Raw genomic sequence first — 20,289 nt, 5'->3', positions numbered from 1 at the left:
TTTACAATAATAATAATGAAAATGATAATAATAATAATAATTATAATAATAATAATTATAGAAAATAGAGAATTGTAAATTAGCTTTGATTTTGCAAGATGAAAGCATTAACCTCTACTACCCCTTGGTGCTAATATCACTGTGGCGCGGCTGCCTAGCTCGACCTGCCCTGCCCTGCCTCCCCCAGCGTGGCAAGGGGGTGGGAGTGGCATAGGGGCTAGGGATCGAGAGGGGAGGGGGAGAGCTGGGAGCAAGCCAGCATCATAATATCCTTCTTCTCCTTGGGGAAACGCAGCTCCCGGCCAGCCAGACGTGCAGCTTCCAGCTCTCGCTCGCTCTGGCCAAGCTCTCGAGAGATCACACCAGGGTTCTCTTGTTCCCGGGCAATCCAGTCAAGTGCCATTTGAGAGCGCATATCATCATCAAGGGCGCGATGGGAATAGTGTGCCACCACCTCCTGCCGGGAACACTGTCGTTCCCTCATGGCCTTCAGGGAGCCATTCCAATGCAAAAGCTGGAAGACAGTCATCAGTTCCTGGAACTCAAGCATGGTGCGCCCCTTATTGGTCTCCAGCATGAAGCGAAAGGCACCGATACCCGTGCTGGGGTTGTCTGCTTCATCTGGGTCACCCTGGGGGAGGGACAAGTCAGCTACGTGCTGCAAAAGAGACATGACGCACCTTTACCATCACAACAGCACACAACAACCTACAAGGCACACTGCACAAGACACATCACCATCCAAACAATGCATCTCTGCAACATTAACTCCTTCTCTACCAGCATGTCTTTCATATTCTTGTTCTTGCTACTACCAGATTATTTTTTTCACCTTTGGAGAGATTTCAGGCAATGAAGGAGTCAGAATGAATATCCACCAAACTCTTCTGTACCAGGACATGTTTAAAATTTGATTCTTGATGCTACCAGATAATGTATTATTATTTAGCTTAAAAGAAATTTCTGGTAGTCAAAATGGCTAATAGAGCAATATGCATCTAAAAATGAGAAATCACAGCTAAAGGGATTAAAATACTTGCTGCTATTTTCAACAAAAGCACCCATTCAACATTTGTCTGGCAAAGCAGAATTTACACTGCCATGTAAAAAAACAAGTGCATTTATTTCTGACTGAAAAAAGTCCACTGAATTTTACACATTTTGTGGGATCTGCTGTAGACCATCATCCAATCCTTTACCGCCCCATCAGGAGCATAGGGGCTTGAGGCTTGCCTACTTGGTCCAAACATTTATGGCAATTAAGGAGAAAAGATGGCTTTTCAGGGAATAGATGAAGGATGGTAAACAGAGAGGAATACTTGGCTGCCATGCGTAGGACTAGAAAAGAGGTTTACAGGGTGAAGTTTGAGTCACAGAGACTTTTGCTTGATAACCTAAAACGCGTGGAAGGGAAGAATATGATATTTAAGATGGCAAACTAGATGAAAAGAGAGCATGAGGATATCATAGGTGCGCAGTGTGTGAATGATGAAGGAAGGGTTGTGGTGAACAGCGAAGATACTGAAGACGCATGGAGAAAGCATTACACCCGGTTGTTGAATAAGAGTTTGACTGGGACAGGGAGGGTTTGGAGTCTGCAGATCCAGTGTTTGGCCCTTGGCCTTTGATTGATGCTGCTACTGTAAGCAGTGCAACAGGCAGGATGCAGGTGGGGAGGGCAGCACGTGTGTCTGGGTTGACTGCTGAAATGTTGAAAGTCTCAGGAGACAAGGGAGTGGGGTTAGTCACTGACCTGATAAATACGATTATATATGAGTGTTCTGTCCCAGATGATATGGCTAAAGGCCCTGTTCACACAAGGCATTTTCAAACATGCGTTAGCAAAGACAATGGTAGTGTATTGAACCGTACACACGTTACCCTGAGTTTTTCTCAACCGCTGGTCCAAACGCACAATCCGACATTTCCCTTCCTACTGAGCGTTTGTTCAGCGGTTCATGGTTTTCATATGGTTGACCGTATTTCCACCAGGGAAAAGCGGGAAACATCGCATTCAAAAATGCCACGTGTAAACAGGGTCAAAAAGTGTAATTTTAAATGTGCACAAGGGAAAGGGTGATGTCCTGGAAAAAGGAATTATACAGGCAAAAAACTTTCAGACCAGATAATGAAGGTAATGGAGAGAGTTCTAGAAGGTATGACTGGAGAAAGAGTGAATACTGATGAGATGCAGTTTGGGTTTATGCCAAGCAATGGGACCACTGATGCCATAGTCATTCTTTGTCGGCTTCAGGAAAAATATATTGGAAAGAAAAAGGAAATGTACTTTGTTTTGGTTGATTTGGAAAAGGCACTGACAAAGTCCCTAGAGAGGTGGTGAAGTGCACAATGAGAAAGCTTGGGATTGAGAAGTGGCTGGTTAGTGTGGTTATGGCCACGTATGCGGGTGCTCGCACCCAGGTAAGGGTGAATGGAAATCTGAGTGATGAGTTTTCCATGAATGTCGGTGTGCACCAGGGGTAAGTTTTCAGACCCCTGTTGTTTTATCACGGTACTTGAAGCCCCCTCACATGGCTTCAGAAATGGACTCCTATGGGAGATGTTGTATGCTGATGATTTGAAGTAGATTGCAGAATATGAACGGGAGGCAGAGGAAAGATTTAGGAAGTGGAGAGATGGTTTGAGGCACAAGGACTTAAGAATGAATGCAGATAAAACAAAAGTGAGGTATCTAGGGCTGGTGGCGGTACTGTCAAATAAGAGCGTGAGTGGCCATGTGCAATTTGCCACAAGGGCATAAAAAGTAATTCAATCTTGTGCAGTGTTTGTGATAAGTAGGTGCACAAGAGATGTAGTGGTATTAGAGGTAGACTGCGAGATCATGCTGATTTCATATGTACAGTGAGTCAGGAAGTGCAGGTGGAGATAATCAGGTGTGAAAGGACTGAACTTGCTGGTGAGTCTCTTGAGTGTGTGGATGAGTTTTGTTATTTGGAAACATGTTATGTGCTTGAGGTGGGGCTGGAGTAAGGAGTGGTTGGAAGAAGTTCAGAGAGCTGTTGCCTCTCCTAACATGAAGAGGGCTCTCCCTCTGTTAAGGGATCTTTGTTTGCAGCATTTGTTAGGAATGTAATGTTGTATGGTAGCGGAACCTGAGCGGTAAAGGAAGAGGATATTCGCAGGCTCAAACATACAGAAATGACAATGATTAGGTGAATGTGCAGTGTGTCCCTGAGTGTGAGGCCTGGGGGGGGGGGGGGATAGGTTTATGATGGAGAAGTTGAGGGGTAGGATGGGACTGGAGTGTATTGGTGATGTGATGAGGAGAGGTAGATTGAGATAGTTTGGGCATGTGGAGAGGATGGGGGATGATAATTGGGTGCAGAAAGTGATAAGTTTTAACCCGTACCGTGCTAGCAACGTAGATCTCCATCCCCTTCAAAAACGCCGGTGACGTAGATCTACATCCTGCAGCACTGAGAAGTCATTGCAAGCAACTGAAGTAAAATGGAAGGTACCGTATTTTGCGGCATATTAAATGCTGCAGTGTGAAAGATGCACCCTAATTCTGGAAGGGCAGTTCTGAGAAAAAAGTATGTCTTGACCAAGACTACAAAAAGGTTGCTTGATATGAGTATTTCTCACTCAAATACACACTCACCTTTCAGAATCTCTATTCAGTACTGTATATCTGTCTTTGGTTTCTTTAATTTTATGTAAAGAAGGGTACAAGACAAGAAAACAAACTACCCCTTCCTTTCAAAGTGTTACTTAGTTCCATGACACCATCGTTTTCGTTTTTGAAGGCTCCAACATGCTTGCATGCATCAGCCTTGATCACCTAATGGGGGCTCTCCATGCTGCTCGACCTATGGCAGCCTCCCTGTTCAGTCCTTAACCCTGAGGTCATACTTAATGACCTCGTCCCACATCTTTCTAGGTCTACTCCTCATAACCCCACCCCCAATATTAACACTTCTCACCTTCTGCACCCAATTATCATCCCCCATCCTCTCCACATGCCCAAACCACCTCAATCTACCTCTCCTCATCACAATACCAATACACTCCAGTCCCATCCTACCTCTCAACTCTTCCATCATAAACCCAGCCCCCCCAGGCTTTGCACGGAGGGACGCACTGCACATCCACCTAATCATTGTAATTTCTGTACGTCTGAGCCTGCGAATATCCTCCTCCTTTACTGCCCAGGTCTCACTACCATAGAGCATTAGGCTGCATACAAAGACCCTTTAGCACGTAGGGAGAGTCATCTCAATGTCAGGAGAGGCAATAGCTCCCTGAACTTCTTCCAACCACTTCTCACCCTAGCCACAGAGCCAGCTCCAGCCCCACCTCCAGCACACAACATGTCTCCCAAATAACAAAACTCTTCCACACACTCAAGAGACTCATCAGCAAGTTCAATCTTTTCATCATCATCATCATCCGGACCTCCTTTCCCACCCAAGGGCAGGGTGAGGAGTAGCAATGTCCAGACAACCCAAAATTGCCCAGTCCAATGGGCCATGCTTCCATTCACTCATCATTCAAGCCCCTGGAATCCTGGCTCTAACGGATACGCCAGAAATATTCACCACGTCCTGTAGCTTCACATAATCGTAGCAGACAGAGTCAATCTAGACATTGCCACGTTAAAAAGGAGTGCCAAAAATCCCTGATCATGCACTTCTCACAAAATTCATCCAGCCAGCTCGATCTCCTGTCAGTTCCCTAGCCTCACCGACTTCCAAACCTCTCTTCCTCACACATTCATCCACTGTATCTCTCCACCTTCTCCCTGGCCTACCTCGCCTCCTCCCTCCTTCAAATTTGCTCAGATAACCTTCTTCACCACTATGTTGTTATCCATTCTCTCCACATGACCATACCATCTCAGTACACTCTCTTCAATTCTGGTGTCCACCAACTTCCTCACTCTGCAACTTTCACGAATCACATTACTTCATATCCTATCCACCCTCTGTGCTACACATACATTCCTCAGCAGTCTCATCTCCACTGATCTTACGCTTGACTTTTCATTTTCATGCTACACCATAGTCTCACATCCATATGTTAAAGTTGGCACTAACACTCCTTCATGTATGACTCGTGCAGCTGCAACACTCAAGCCTCTTTCTTATCAAGGCCTTCATTGCACCAGCTACTTTTCTTCCTTGTGTCACTCTACTTTCAACTTTTTTTGCACATTTTCCTCTCTTTTCTATCACTGTGCCCAGGTATTTGAACTCTCTCACCAATTCCAGTCTCTCTCTATTCACTGTTACATTGCACTGGGAGTCACCTTCTCTCTCAATAACCATCACTTTACTCTCTTCTACATTTACTCTCAAGGAACGACACCTACAGACATCAGTAAAACTCTGCACTAGCCTACCAAGTTCTTGTCCGGTACTTGCAAGCAGTACTGCATCATCAGCATACAACAAATTAGAGATATTCCATCCATCACTATTCATTACCAATGCCATCCCTCTCTCCATTACTCGTATTTTCACTTCTCTCATCACCCCATCCATATATGCATTGAACAACCATGGGGACATCACACAACCTTGTCACACACCCACACTGACTGTGAACAATTCACTTAGATGCCCATTAACCCTGACACATGCTTCACTACCATCCTAAAAACTCTTGACGGCACCTAGCAGCTTACCTTCTACACCGTACATGTGCAAAACTTTCCACAATCCTTCTCTGTCCACTTTGTCATAGGCTTTTTCCAAATCTATGAATGCCATAAACACCTTATGGTCTTTCTCGCAAGCCTTCTCTACTATCTGTCTCACTGCAAATATTTAGTCCAAACATCCTCTGCCACTCCTAAAGCCACCCTGTTCATCACTCACTAGGACTTCTGATATCTCTCCTAGGACTTCTGATATCTCTCTTACTTTCTCTATAATAATTCTTCCATATACCTTCCCCACCACAATCAGTAAGCTTATGCCACAATAATTCTTGCACTCACTTCGTTCACCTTTATTTTTGTACTGGGGTACAATCACAGCCTTTTTCCACTCTGCAGGCCCAGTTTCATCCATGCCTTCTTACATATCTCCAACAAGCACTTCATTCCATTCTCTCCACTACATTTAAGCATTTCTGCATACACCTCATCAACCCCAGCTGCTTTCTCATTTTTCAGCCACTGCACAGCACTCTTCACCAGTGCGAGTGTCACGTCTCCTGGCACTGCATTCCTTCTCTGCACACCCCCAAAACCAAGCATGTTTACAGCTGCTCTGCTCTCTCTATCCCCATTCATCAGGCTTTCAAAATATTCTTTCCATCTGGTCCTTACTTCATTTCCATGGGTTAATAATCTACCACCTGCATCCTTCACACCATCCCATTTCTTTCCCTTTCACTTCCACATTTCCGCAACTCTTTTCAGAATAACTTTCTATTTTCAGAGTAGTTCGCATTCATTTTTCTTCCTAGATCCTCATTTTCCTCCTCCTTTTTCCTCTTCACTAGTCTCTTTACATGCTTCTTGTTCTCAACATATTCAGTTCTTATTTCAACTGAACCCCTATCCTGTAACCACTTTAGCCACTTCTTCCTCTTTTCCTCCACCACTCTCTTTACCTCCTTATCCCACCATGCCGTACTTTTCTTCTTTGTTGTTACTCTTGCCACACCACAAACCACTTTAGCATTCCTAACTAAGCAATCCCTATATGCATTCCACAGTCTGTCCAGATCCATTTCATTCCAATTCAGTAATTTTAACTCGTCCTCTACTTTGGTCCTGTATTCATCTGCCATTTCTTTGATCCTCAGCTTCTCAACCTTCAGTCTTTCTCCCTGACTGCTTCTCTCTCTCCTGATCCACCTCACTCCTCTCAGCTTGATCTTGCATACCACAATCATTTGATCTGACAGACCTCCACATCGTCCTCTCACAGCCCTCATAACAGCAACCATTCCCATCATCGACCTCTCTAAGAGCACATAATCAATCAGGCTTCTTTCAACATGATCCCCGTTCCCTCTATTCCATGTATATTTATGTGCATCTCTGTGTTTGAAATACGAGTTACAAATGCACAACCTCCTCTCCTGACACATATCCTTTAGTCTCTTCCCATTATCATTTTCTCCTGGTACTCCATAGCAACCCATTATGTCATCCTCGGGACCAGTGCCTACTCTTCCATTCATATCCCCCATCACAATCACATCATAGCTACTGGGCATTTCTCCCACTACTTTACCCAGCTCATCCCAAAACCTGTCTTTCTCTCTCTCACTCCTGTCCTCACACGGTGCATACGCCACAATCACTGCCACTTTCACCTTCTCAAACTTGAACTTGACATACATACACCTCGAGCTGACACATTTGTAGTCTCTCATTCCGCTCTGCCACACCTCATTCATCAACAAAGCAACTCCTTCCTTGCACCTTCCTTGCCCACTCATTCCAGATCTTACACATTTCACACTCTCCCACTCCTCCACTTTGCACCCTTTCATCTTCGTTTCACACAATGCCATCACGGCATATCTCACACTCTTAAACATATTCACCACTTCCACCCTCTTGCTCTCCTCATTCACCTCTCTCACATTCCACATGGCCACGCGAGTCTGCCCATTTGGTTGGGGCCCTGAGCAGGTATTGGACCCTCCGAGGCTCTCTGAAATGACTGCCATGATTAAGTGGTTTTGGATAAGGGAATCTTGGGGACACTTAACCCTGCCAGAAACCCCAGTTATATGGTTACCACCCAGCATAGTAAATGGTTTCCTGGATACAGGAAGCCATTTGGCTTGTCACTCAGTGTAGAGATCATATGGCACCTCTACAATGAGTGAGTGGATGATGGGCACCCCCACCTACCACAATCTTTTCACGCCTCACAATCTCCACCTGCTCTCCCTGACACGACGCACACATAAAATCAGCATTATCTCGCAGTCTACCTCTGATACCATTACATCTCTTGTGCACCCATTTATCACTAACACTGCACAAGATGGAATTACTTCCCATGCCTATGTGGCAAACTGCACATGGTCACTCTCCCTCGTCTTTGACAGTACCGCCACCAACCCAAGATATCATCACTTTTGTTTTATCTGCATTTACCCTTAAGCCCTTGTGCCCCACACCATCTCTCCACTTCCTAAATCTTTCCTCCATCTCCCTTTAGTTTTCTGTAATCAACACCAGATCATCAGCATACATCTCTTAACACTTTATGAAGTACACCTTTCAGAATCTCTATTCAGTGCAGTATATGTCTTTGGTTTCTTTATTTTTACATAAAAGGGGGGTACAAGAGAAGAAAACAAACACACAACCCCTTTCTTACAAAAAGTTACTTTGTAACCAGACGCCATCTTAACACTACGTTTATGAAGTCCAATCCTTTTGTACAATAATTTGAGACTTAACGTTCATCTCCATTAAAGTACTGTACAATAAATATGTATCAGTATATAGAGATAAGTACAGTAATCCCTCCAATATCCGACATAATAGGGCCATAGGCAGGTCCGGATAGTGGTCCTGTCCGGATATTGGGCCCCAGCTTATGGACTTGTACTTATGGACCCTAACTCAGAGAAACACCTATACAACTCCCTCTGGACATGCATAGCACCTATTTAAGACCCAAATCACACCAATAAGGCACATAAATGACTGAAATAAATGCAAAAGAACCATAAAATGAGGGTTTAGAGGTAGGTTCATACAATATTAAACATTCTGGTTACTGGCTCCTGGACTGGTACTTATGGACCCAAACCTAGCCTAACTCAGAAAAACACCTTCCTACTGCACATGCATAGCTCCTAACACCCTATTCACACCAATAAAGGACATTAAAGAGTGAAATGAGGTGTTTGAGGTAAGTATAGTATGGAAAAAAGTACAGTATGAAACATTCTGCCTACTTACAGCAAGTCCATGGCCATCTCGATGAATAACCACCTCCTCTCGGACTCTGACAGTAAGAAGGATTTCCTGAAGCACTTCCAGTACACTGTTCATGAAGTCTTGCACTGAACTTAGTCAATCGCACTCAGAAGTCCGTTCTCTTCACAGTGCGCACTCTTGTCTAACTTATGCTCCATTGTAACTTACTAAGTGTTGCACTCTGCACTTTAACTTTTCCCACTCTTCTAACCATTTTCTAGAGCAAAAAGAAACAAGTCTATTTACGTTAAATTTTGTTCCAAATTTGTCTTTTCACTCACAACTGTAAATCCTTAACACAACACACTGTTTTTTTCACTGCACAACACTGTAAATTCCCGTGTGGTCTAGTGGAGAAGTTCTTGCTGTTTATTCACTGTCAGAGTCCGAGAGTATCACTGGCAGGTGACCTAGGGGTGCGTCGCTGGGTCGCGGTGATGGCGTACCCACTGCAGACGACTCTGAAGATAGATGCAAACTCACGTCGAGCGGTGACTCCACCGTGGCTAATGTGCTGGGCTGTGGCTTGGAGCATGAGGGCCTGTATTGGGGAGGCAACGGAGCGGAGCCAGGGCTAGGTACAGCGGGGGTCACGGGCCTGAAAAAACTGTCAATTGTTGATTGACGCAAGGAACTACGATTCTGACGATTGATGATGTGCTGCCTGAAAGCACGCACTTCCTCCACAAGTCCCAAGGGCCCCATCTCCCTGTCGCAGTCCGGGTGTTCCAGGTAGTCGAGAACGAACTCTAGGTGTTCCCGGAATGCACTCAGCTTGGGGATGGCTGGAGTAGTGTCATGCTGAGAGGAGTCCGCATCATCGTCGCCATCCTCATCGGAATCTTCAAGCTGGGTACTGACACCTGCAACTGATAACGCGATCTCGATATCAGACAATATCTGATACCCAGGATTGCCCTCGTCGTCATCCAACCACTCACGCACATCGTCCACATCAACATCGTCACCGTGCGTATGTAGCCGTGCATGGAAGTCATCCACATCAAACCCTAGAAAATCGTACTCCACATCTGTTCCGATAAGCAGACGAGACCAACCATTTTCTAGAGTCTTGATATGGACTTCCTTCCATGCACTGGCCCAGTTGTAGATTGCAGACTTGATGTTGTAGCGGCGAAGGTTTTCCAAAGTCCGCTGGCCTCGCGTGTCCTGTCCCTCCCTGCGCTCGTCTTCGTCTTCGAGAACAACCATCACCTCGTCCAGGAACTTCCGTTGGTATAGGCGCTTTGTTGCCACGATCACTCCTTGGTCCATTGGTTGGATGAGAGCAGTCGTATTAGGTGGCAGAAACGTGCACCTAATCTGGCCATTCTCAGCCACCAAGTCCTTGCCGCATGGGTGGGCAGGTGCATTGTTGAGGAGAAGGAGGGGCTTTACCTGGTCGCGCGGGATTCCCAGTGTCGTCTGGTAACTGATGAACTCCTTGACGAAGTGGCGGTGGAACCAGTCTTTGAAGATCTGGGCTGTAAACCATGCCTTCAAAGAATGGTACCAGACGACAGGAAGGACATCCATCACCCCATGAAGACACCGAGGCTGCTTTGAACGGCCAACAATAACGGGCTTAAGCCGGTGCATGACGTTAGCATTGGCACAACACAAAGCAGATATCCGTTGCTTGGAGAGCTTGCAGCCAGGTACACGCTTCTCCGTCTCCTCAGCTAGAGTGTTCGTTGGCAAAGAGCGATAGAATAAACCAGTTTCGTCAGCATTGTAGACTTGACCGAGAATGAGGCCCTCCCTGTCGATCAAGCCCTTCACCTTGTGCCGAAACTCGTCAACTCCATTCTCGTTAGCGTCCAAAGCTTTGCCATGAGCTTTACGGTTGGTAAGGTTATGCAGTAACTTGAACGCGAAGAGCCAACCCTCGGATACCTTGAAGTCTAGGGCGTCGTGAAGCCTGGCGAACTTCTCGGCAGCAGCCTTCAGCTCTGTACCACGTACCATCACACCAGCAGCACATTGCTGTCGATACCAAATCAACGTGGAGTGGTCGATTTCAGCAAACTTGGGAGTAAACATCACCTTCCTCTCCACGTTGCGTTTGCTTCTTGACGAGAAGTCAGCCGTGTACTGCATGAGTTTGTCTCGGGATCTCTTGGTATCGAACAAAGTAGATCGGGCCAGGTTTAACTCGCGGAGGATGCGGGAAGAAGACCATCCCGCATCTACAGTACCTTCTCCAATATCTCCCGTTTCTTCCCCAGAGTCAACACCACTCTCTTCCTCTTCTCAGGCAGTGGGGCCATCATCACACACACTAATAAGAGGCCCAAGAGCAGCAGAAGTGCCTGCAGCAGGTAAGGAACCACCACAAAAACGAACACGTGGGCAGCCATGACGACGAGCGTGCACTCGCGGTGAGACAGGCAGATAGTGGGGAGGATGCAGCGGTGCTCTATCAGACGTCGGAGGAATGACATGCCACAACAAAGCTGTCCCGCGCTGTTCGCGACAAGTTCAAATTACGGGCGGGAAAAATTCGTTTTTTTTTTCGATTTTTTTTGCGGTTTTCGAACCATTTTGGAAATATTGGATCCTGGGACGATTATGTCCGGTTAGTGGGGATGTTCGGATATTGGGCGTTCGGATATTAGAGGGATTACTTATTTTTCATGAAATTAGTTTAAAACAACAAAACTCAGTAAAACTTCTTTCATTCATTTAAGAAAATATATAGGCCATTAAATGCAGGAATACACTTCATCTCCAAATCAAATGCCTGCTTGTACTGTGTATTACAATCACAGACAACACAAACAGATTTTTAAAAATCAATTACAGGGAACATTTACAGCATTTTATTTACCCTAAAAGTACCCCGTACTGGTCAGATTCATGCCCCAAACCTCCAGTGTTACGATATTTTCCCACATTTGATCTCGATTCAGTGTGATGTAGTTAATATAACTTGCTCCTGATGTCTCATTACCTACACACAACATATTCACTTCACTGAAAACAAACCAAATGAAATACGACATGAGTCTTTTCTGCTCAGCAAACATCCTCCTGAACATGACTGCGTTGCCATCACTAATGAAGAACTTTCCCTAACCTCTGAATACCTCCACAATAATAATACAGTTATAATAATAACACTAAAAATCCATCCAGCCATCCATCCATCATCCAATCCTACGTTGTCCCATGAGGAGCGTAGAAGCCAGGGGCTAGGGAAGTTGGTCCTGACATTTAAGATGAGAGTGACCTGCCTCACTTATCCCCGAGTGGCATTACGTGAGCAATACACCCCAAACACCCCTTAGATATAAACCTTCATCGGCTCAATCCGATTGGAGTGCTGTAATTACCCACTAAACCACCAGGTGCCATACTTTGGTTATATGGTTACCACCAAGCATAGTAAATGATTTCCTGGTGTGCAGGAAACCATTTGGCTTGTCACTGTGTAGAGTCACCCATAAGCAGAAGGAAGAGGAAATAATAATAATAATAATAATAATAATAATAATAATAATAATAATAAAATAAATGTAGCACTTTTATATACACACTAAACAAAAGCAAATTAAAATGTTTTACAACTGAAGTTTTATGGCAAGGTTTTAGGGAATAAGTTGTACAGCTGCCTCTACCCTCTCCTCAATATCACTCCCTCACTGACAGTGTCGTTTGCCTCACAGCATCAAAAATTAACAAAGCATTCATAACTGTTCACAATTTACGAAAAACAGTCATTCACCTCAAAACATATCTACTTTTGTGAAGACATTTAAACATCCATTGTTATGCCTTCATAACACTGCTGTCTCCCAGTTGCTATACCACTGTATGTTAAGTGACAGCTCTAAGGATAGTGCAAGAGAAATGCAGGCCCATTTTCAAATATCAGAACATAATTCTGCACTGGAAATGCCAGTGAATATCAGACAGAGAAGCAGATAAATAAAATTATAGACAGATAGGTACCGACACATTCATTCTACCATCCAACTCTCTTACACACAATACTTCTCATTAAATGTTATCAAAATCCTGACACAACCTCCATTTTCTACCAGTTACTGCGGAAAGGTTAGGTGAGCAAGGGAGAGCCTTTGTTTTTATCCTGTTTTATTCTAACAGTTTAGTCAAAGAAAATGCCAAACATGAGCTATCCAGCTACATAATACTGTAAGTGTCAGATCCCTGATTCAACACTGCTAAAGTACAACAGTCACGGCTGAAAATCACAGTGTACCTGTAATTTCAGGCAGTCTCACAAGCCAACCTCTCTCCAATATAATTGCCTTGAGTGGACGGCAAGTAAAGTGATCATGACTGCCTTTCAGAAGGTTAGCAGACAGTTCACCAGTGGTCATGTTAACTTCCAACTGGGTGACCCTGGGTGCTAAACTGCTTAAATGCTGTAATTTCAGGCAGTATTGTTTAATATTGCAACTGTCTTTCCCATTTTTCACTGACAGTAATATAAGACTGTTTTCTTGTCTCGAATGAAACAAAACACTATATCAGTAAGAGAAGCCAGCCTAACAAAGGTTATTGAATTTCCATGTGGGACAGATGTTTGTTATAATGACTCAGCAGTCATGCTAGCCAACATCTCCAATATGACTACCTTGCTAGTTAGTGAGTAGATGGCAAGTGAAGTGATCATGACTGCCTTTCTGAAGGTTAGCGAGGAGTTCACAAGTGATCATGCTACCTTCCAACTGGGTGAACACTAGGAGCTAAACCGCTAAAATGCTGTAATTTCAGGCAGTATTGTCTAATGTTGCAACTTTTTCACGTTTTTCACTAACAGTAAAATAAGACTGTTTCCTTCTATGATATTCCAGTTTTGAATGAAACAAAATATCAGAGAAGTCAGCCTAACAAGGGTTATTGAACTTCCATGTGGGATAAACATTTGTAATAATGACTCAGCAGTCATGCTGGCCAACATCTCCAATATGATTGATTCCCTTCCTAGTTAGTGAGTGGATGACATTCAAAGTGATCATGACTGCATTTCAGAAGGTTAGCAGGAGGTTCACCAGAGAACATGCTTGCTAGCTAGAGTAGGGTGACTGCATGATGCTAAATTGCTATACCGCTAAACCCCTAGACGGTCACATGGCCAGTTGTAAACAAACCTTGAGTGTTCAGTATTTGAACTTGGGTGTTTCTACTTGTAAAATCTGAGTATATACAGAAGTGAATGTAACTTTCTACAATAAATCAAAGGTTTTTATACTCTAGAAAATACTCATGACTGCCAAGCAGAAAAATGATCATCAGTATAAGAGATTTTTCTAAATGGAGCCAAGCGAACTAGAATTCTGGCCTCCAAGATGCATGGGGATATTTGAAGGTAATTTTGAAACAAAAAAGCGCGTCTTATACCCCACAAAGTACGGTAATATCGTATCTCGCTAACTTCATTTTTCTGCTACACTTACAACACTGACTTAAGAGCAAGGGAGATGAGTGAGCCTTCACAGGCACACAGCCGCTCTGCTCTCTTAGGAACCTTGAAGATTCAGAGGCAGAGTGGCACCAACCTGACTCGATTCAACCAACTTTCTGTTTTGGCGATTACTTTTATTAGTGCCAGGGATCTTATGGTGAAGTATTAAGCCCATTTACCCCCCCCCACACACACACACACGCACACACACAAAATTCAGTTCACAAGCTCACAGATGCTCTGCTCTCTCAGTAACCTTGAAGATTTCAGAGGTAGAGTGGCACCAACCTGACTTGATTCAACCAATTTTCTGGCTTTCGTGACTACTTTTATTAGTGCCAGGGATCTTATATTGAAGTATTTGAGCCCATTTGGCCAGAGAGAAAAAAAAAAAATCCAAAATCGGTTCACAAGCTCACAGCTACTCTCCTCTCTCAGTAACTTTAATTCCTTAACCGCGGGGCATCACTTTCGTGATGCTTGGGAGCAAGGAATCATACAGCGGGGCGTCACTTTTGTGATTCTGTGTTATTTTGAATTCGCCCAGGCTTTCACGTGGTAGCTTGTATCATCTATCAGTACTGCCAATGTCCAACACTGGGCAGCACTCCTAATCTCATCTGTACTCCCATCCATTGTTGACAATTTAGCCATTTCTCCCCGTTCTTGACTCCCCTCCATACCTTCCCTCCATTACCCTCTCCTCTCGCCTGCCTGGCCGTGCTACGATAAGTAAATCTTCCCTGGAATTTTCCACTGATTTCATCCATTGAAATTAGCCCTATGCCCTATTCTTATACCAAATAATATATACAACAAAGAAATAAGGTACGGTAAGTGATAGTGCCATACACCTGGAATTGGCTAATTATCACCTGACAACACCTCATGTGCACTTGTTCGCTAATTTCCGCTGTTTATTTCCGCTTGAAATATGCCGTATAATCTATTCTCATGAAAAAAAATATACAGTAATCACTCCAATATCCGGATCAATAGAGCCATCGGTAGGTTCGGATATTGGTTTTGTCCGGATATTGGGCCCCAGCTTATGGACTTGTACTTACGGACCCTAACACAGAGAAACACCTATACAACTCCCTCCGGACATGCATAGCACCTATTTAACACCCAAATCACACCAATAAGGCACATAAATGACTGAAATAAATGCAATAGACACATAAAATGTGGGTTTAGAAGTATGTTCATACATTAATAAACATTCTGGTACTTATGGACTCTAACCGAACCTAACCTAACCGAACCTAACCGAACTCTGAAAAACCCATTCCTACTGCACATGCATGAGGTAAGTTTAGTATGGAAAGAAGTACAGTATGACACTTTCTGGTAAGTATAGTATGGGAAAAAATACAATATGAAACATTCTGGTAAATATAGTATGGAAAATAGTACAACATGAAACATTTTGGCTACTTACAGCAAGTCCCTGGCCACCTCGATGAATAACCGCCTCCTCTCGGACTCTGACAGTAAGAACGATTTCCTGAAGCACTTGCACTACACTCTTCCTGAAGTCTTGCACTGAACTTAGTCACTAACACACAGAAGTCCGTTCTTTTCACAGTGTTCACTTTAGTCCAAATAATGTTCCATTAAATTTAAGTGTTGCACATTAACTTTTCCCAAGTTTTTTAAGTTTCCAAAGCCAAAACAAAGAAGGTTAGTTACGTTAAATTTCTTTTCTACTTAGTCTTTTCTCCCAACTTGAAAACCTTAACACAACACACCGTTTTTTTCACTGCACAACACTCAAAATTCCCGTGTGGTCTAGTGGAGAAGTTCTTGCTGTTTATTCACTGTCAGAGCCCGAGAGTATCACTGGCAGGCGTCCAAGGGGTGCATCGGTGGGTAGTGGTGATGGCGTACCGACTACAGAAGACTCTGAAGACAGCCGCAAACTCACGTCGAGCGGTGACTCCACTGTAGCTGATGTGCTGGGCTGTGGCTCGAGCATGAGGGCCTGTCTTGGGAGGCAACGGAGTGGAACCAGGGCTTGGCACAGCGGGGTCACGGGCCTGAAAAAACTGTCAATCGTTGACTGACGCAAGGACCGACGATTCTGGCGATTGATGATGCGCTGCCGGAAAGCACGCACTTCCTCCACGAGTCCCAAGGGCCCCATCTCCCTGTCGCAGTCCGGGTGTTCCAGGTAGTCTAGGACGAACTCTAGATGTTCCCGGAGTGCGCTCAGCTTGGGGATGGCTGGAGTAGTGTCCTGCTGGGCGGAGTCTGCATCATCATCGCCTTCGTCGTCGGAATCTTCAAGTTCGGGACTGACACCAGCAACCGAAGACGCGATCTCGATATCAGACAACGTCTGATACCCAGGATCGCCTCGTCGTCGTCCAACCACTCACGAACATCGTCCACATCAACATCGTCGCCGTGCGTACGTAGCCGTGCATGGAAGTCATCCACGTCAAACCCTAGGAAATCGTACTCACATCTGTTCCGAGAAGCAGACGAGACCAACCATTTTCAAGAGTTTTCACAGGGACTTCCTTCCATGCACTAGCCCAGTTGTACAGCGCAGACTTGATGTTGTAGCGGCGAAGGTTTTCCAAAGTCCCGCTTGCCTCGAGTGTCACGTCCTTCCCTGCGCTCGTCCTCGTCCTCGAGAACCACCATCACCTCGTCCAGGAACTTCCGACGGTACAGGCGCTTTGTTGCCACGATCACTCCCTTGGTCCATTGGTTGAATGAGAGCAGTCGTATTAGGTGGCAGAAACATGCACCTAATACGGCCATTCTCAGCAACCAAGTCCTTGTCGCACGGGTGGGCAGGTGCATTGTCGAGGAGAAGGAGAGCCTTTACCTGGTCGCGAGGAATTCCCAGTGTCTTCGTCTGGTAATGTATGACCTCCTTGACGAAGTGATGGTGAAACCAGTCTTTGAAAATCACAGCTGTGAACCATGCTTTCAAAGAATGGTACCATACGACAGGAAGGACATCCATCACCCCACGAAGGCACCGAGGCTGCTTTGCACGGCCAACAATAACGGGCTTAAGCCGGTGCATGCCGTTAGCATTGGCACAACACAAAGCAGATATCCGTTCCTTAGAAAGCTTGCGGCCAGGTACACGCTTCTCCGTCTCATCGGCGAGAGTGTTCGTTGGCACCGAGCGATAGAATAGGCCAGTTTCGTCAGCGTTATAGACTTGACCGAGAGTGAGGCCCTCCCTGTCGATCAAGCCTTTCACCTTGTGCCGAAACTCGTCCACTCCATCCTCGTTAGCGTCCAATGCTTCGCCATGTGCTTTACGGTTAGTAAGGCCATGTCGCAACTTGAACGCGAAGAGCCAACCCTCGGATGCCTTGAAGTCTAGGGCGTCGTGAAGCCTTGCAAACTTCTCAGCAGCAGCCTTCAGCTCCGTTCCACGTACCATCACACCAGCTGCACGTTGCTGTCGATACCAAATCAACGTGGAGCGGTCGATCTCTGCATACTTGGGAGTAAACATAACCTTCCTCTCCACGCGTTTGCTTCTCGACGAGAAGTCAGCCGTGTACTGCATGAGCTTGTCTCGGGAACGCTTGATATCAAACAAAGTCGACCGGGCCAGGTTGAACTCGCGGAGAATGCGAGAGGAAGACCAACCCGCATCAACCTTCTCCAATATCTCCCGTTTCTTCTCCAGAGTCAACACCACTCTCTTCCTTTTCTCAGGAGGCGGGGCCATCATCACACACACTAAGAGTAGGGCAGAGAGCAGCAGGAGGCCTTGCAGCAAGTACGGCACCACCACAAAAGCGAGCACGTGGGCAGCCATGACGAACAGCGCAGGTCCAGTCGCGGTGAGAGACAGGCGGGAAGTGGGGATGATGCAGCGGCGCTCTATCGGACGTCGGAGGAATGACGAACCAAAACAATGCTCTCACGCGGCGCGCGCGGCAAGTTCAAATTACGGACGGCAAAAAATCGGTTTTTTTTCCAATTTTTTTGGATTTTCGGACCATTTTGGGAATGTTTGATCCCAGGACGATAAGGTTCGGTTAGTGGGGATGTTCGGTTATTGGGCGTCCGGATATTAGAGTGATTACTGTATATAAAAGGAAGGGAGAAGCCTAAGTGATATTTACATTCACCTGGAACTACCTAATTTATTATGCATTGTCTAGATTTCCTGCCAATCATTTCATAGCGTATATATTAGCAGCTTTCACCCCGCTGACATTGGCAGGATTGCACTCCCCCTAGGCAGGCCACCCACCACACTGTATTCAGTTTACTGTCTTTCAAGGTGAAAGCAAGTCGGATTCACGCCTGCCCAATTCCGCCCCTTTTTAGCCCCATGCAAAGGGCCCTGTGATTTCTACCCCCTACTAAACCTCGTGTGGAAAGAGGTAAAAGGCTAAGTGACTGCTGTGGAACATGAACTGGCTAATTTGTCAATGAAAATGATAGACAGTGACTATGACCTATCTGGTGAGTAAAACAGTGCAATTGGAAATGTAAATAATGTGTAAACAACAAATGAAAGCAATGAATGTAAATATAAGTGAACAGTGGAAAATAGTTTAATAAATTACTGCAAGTGACCGCATAACACAGTGTAAATAAAATAGAGAACGTAAATAGAAATGTATATGAGTAGTAATATAAGAATACAAGTATATAAACTAGGAGTAACAAAAGTGAAAGTTTCACTCTAGCATGTATGAATACTATGAGTTATGAAAGTGAAAATGAAAGTGACAGATTCACTCTCAACGCTAGTATACAGGACGAGAAAGTGAATGCTACGTATTTTACTGAAAGAGAAATAGAATGCCTACAGTGACAATAAACTACTATTACTGAGGGAAAATTATGGATAAAGACTGTAGATATATATACGTGTTATATAGTAATAGAAATATAAACTGTGAGTGTTTTTTTGAATAATAAATGACAGAACACCAGCAGCGAGTGATGAGAAGGGTGGGTGGTGAACTGAATGAAAGGAAGGCAATGATTGATTATGTGTGTGTGGATGAAAGGATGCAAAGATATGTAATGGATGCAAGAGCGTATAGAGGTTGGGGGAGTGGACCTTCTGACCACTACTTGGTGGTGGCCAGAATTAAAATTCACGTAAGATGGAGGAATAGAAGAAGGGAAAGACGAGAGGAAGAAGTAGTTGCAAGGAGAGTGGAAAGGTTAGAAGAGGATGAGAAAAAGGCAGAGTATAAGAGAGAAGTGGAGTAACGATTGGGCAAATATGAATTGGAGCAGATGGGAGACGTGGAAGGTGTGTGTAGGATATTTACAGAAGAAATATGTGTAGCATGTGATGTGGTGTGTGGAAGGAAGAGAAGATGGAGGGGGGTGCAAGGAACAGCATGGTGGACTGAAGAGGTGAGACAGGCTGTGGCACAAAAGAAGAAAGCATATAATGAATGGATGAGAAATAGGGACGTGGAAGAAGCTGAGAGGCGGAAGAAAGAGTTATATGTAGAAAGAAAGAGAGAGGTGAAAAAATTAGTAAAAGAGAGTATGAAGAGAGTGGATGAGGAATTTGGAAGGAATTTGAGTGTAAAGTGGAGGGACTGTAAGAAAATGTTTTAGAAAGAGGTGAAAAGAGTAAGACAGGGTGGAAGTGAAGTTAGCAGGGGAGTAAAAGATAAAAATGGTAGATTACTAGTGGAGAAGGGAGAAAAAGTGAGCAGATAGAGAGAACACTTTAAGGAATTGTTGAACATAGAGGATGGACGTAATGCGAGTATAAGTGGCTGGGGAATGGCTGGGAGAAGGAGGGAGGTGAGAAGACAAGAAGAAATCAGTAGGACAGAAGTTGTGGAAGCAACGAAGAAAGTTAAATCGCGAAAAGCCCCAGGAATTGATGGAGTGTGTGGTGAAATGCTGAAGCATGGGGGAGAGATAGTAGTAGAATGGATGTGGAAGATGTGCAGATTGGCCTGGG

At 44.8% G+C, this 20,289-nt stretch overlaps 1 protein-coding gene across 1 annotated transcript in view; it reads right to left on the bottom strand.

Annotated features, from left to right (window-relative positions):
• Positions 1 to 217: 217 nt before the first annotated feature.
• lft (Limb expression 1 family member lowfat) overlaps positions 218 to 20,289 on the bottom strand; it is a 189,464-nt gene continuing 169,392 nt past the window's right edge. The window contains exon 4 of the mRNA XM_080274230.1: positions 218 to 658. Within this exon, the coding sequence (XP_080130356.1) occupies positions 218 to 658 (441 nt within the window). The remainder of the gene's footprint in view (positions 659 to 20,289) is intronic.

The sequence above is a fragment of the Coenobita brevimanus genome, chromosome 57 (genome assembly GCF_032717465.1).
Source record: "Coenobita brevimanus isolate Jiangsu-jjx chromosome 57, ASM3271746v2, whole genome shotgun sequence".
NCBI lineage: Eukaryota > Metazoa > Arthropoda > Malacostraca > Decapoda > Coenobitidae > Coenobita > Coenobita brevimanus.
This window is presented reverse-complemented; position numbering and strand designations above follow the sequence as displayed.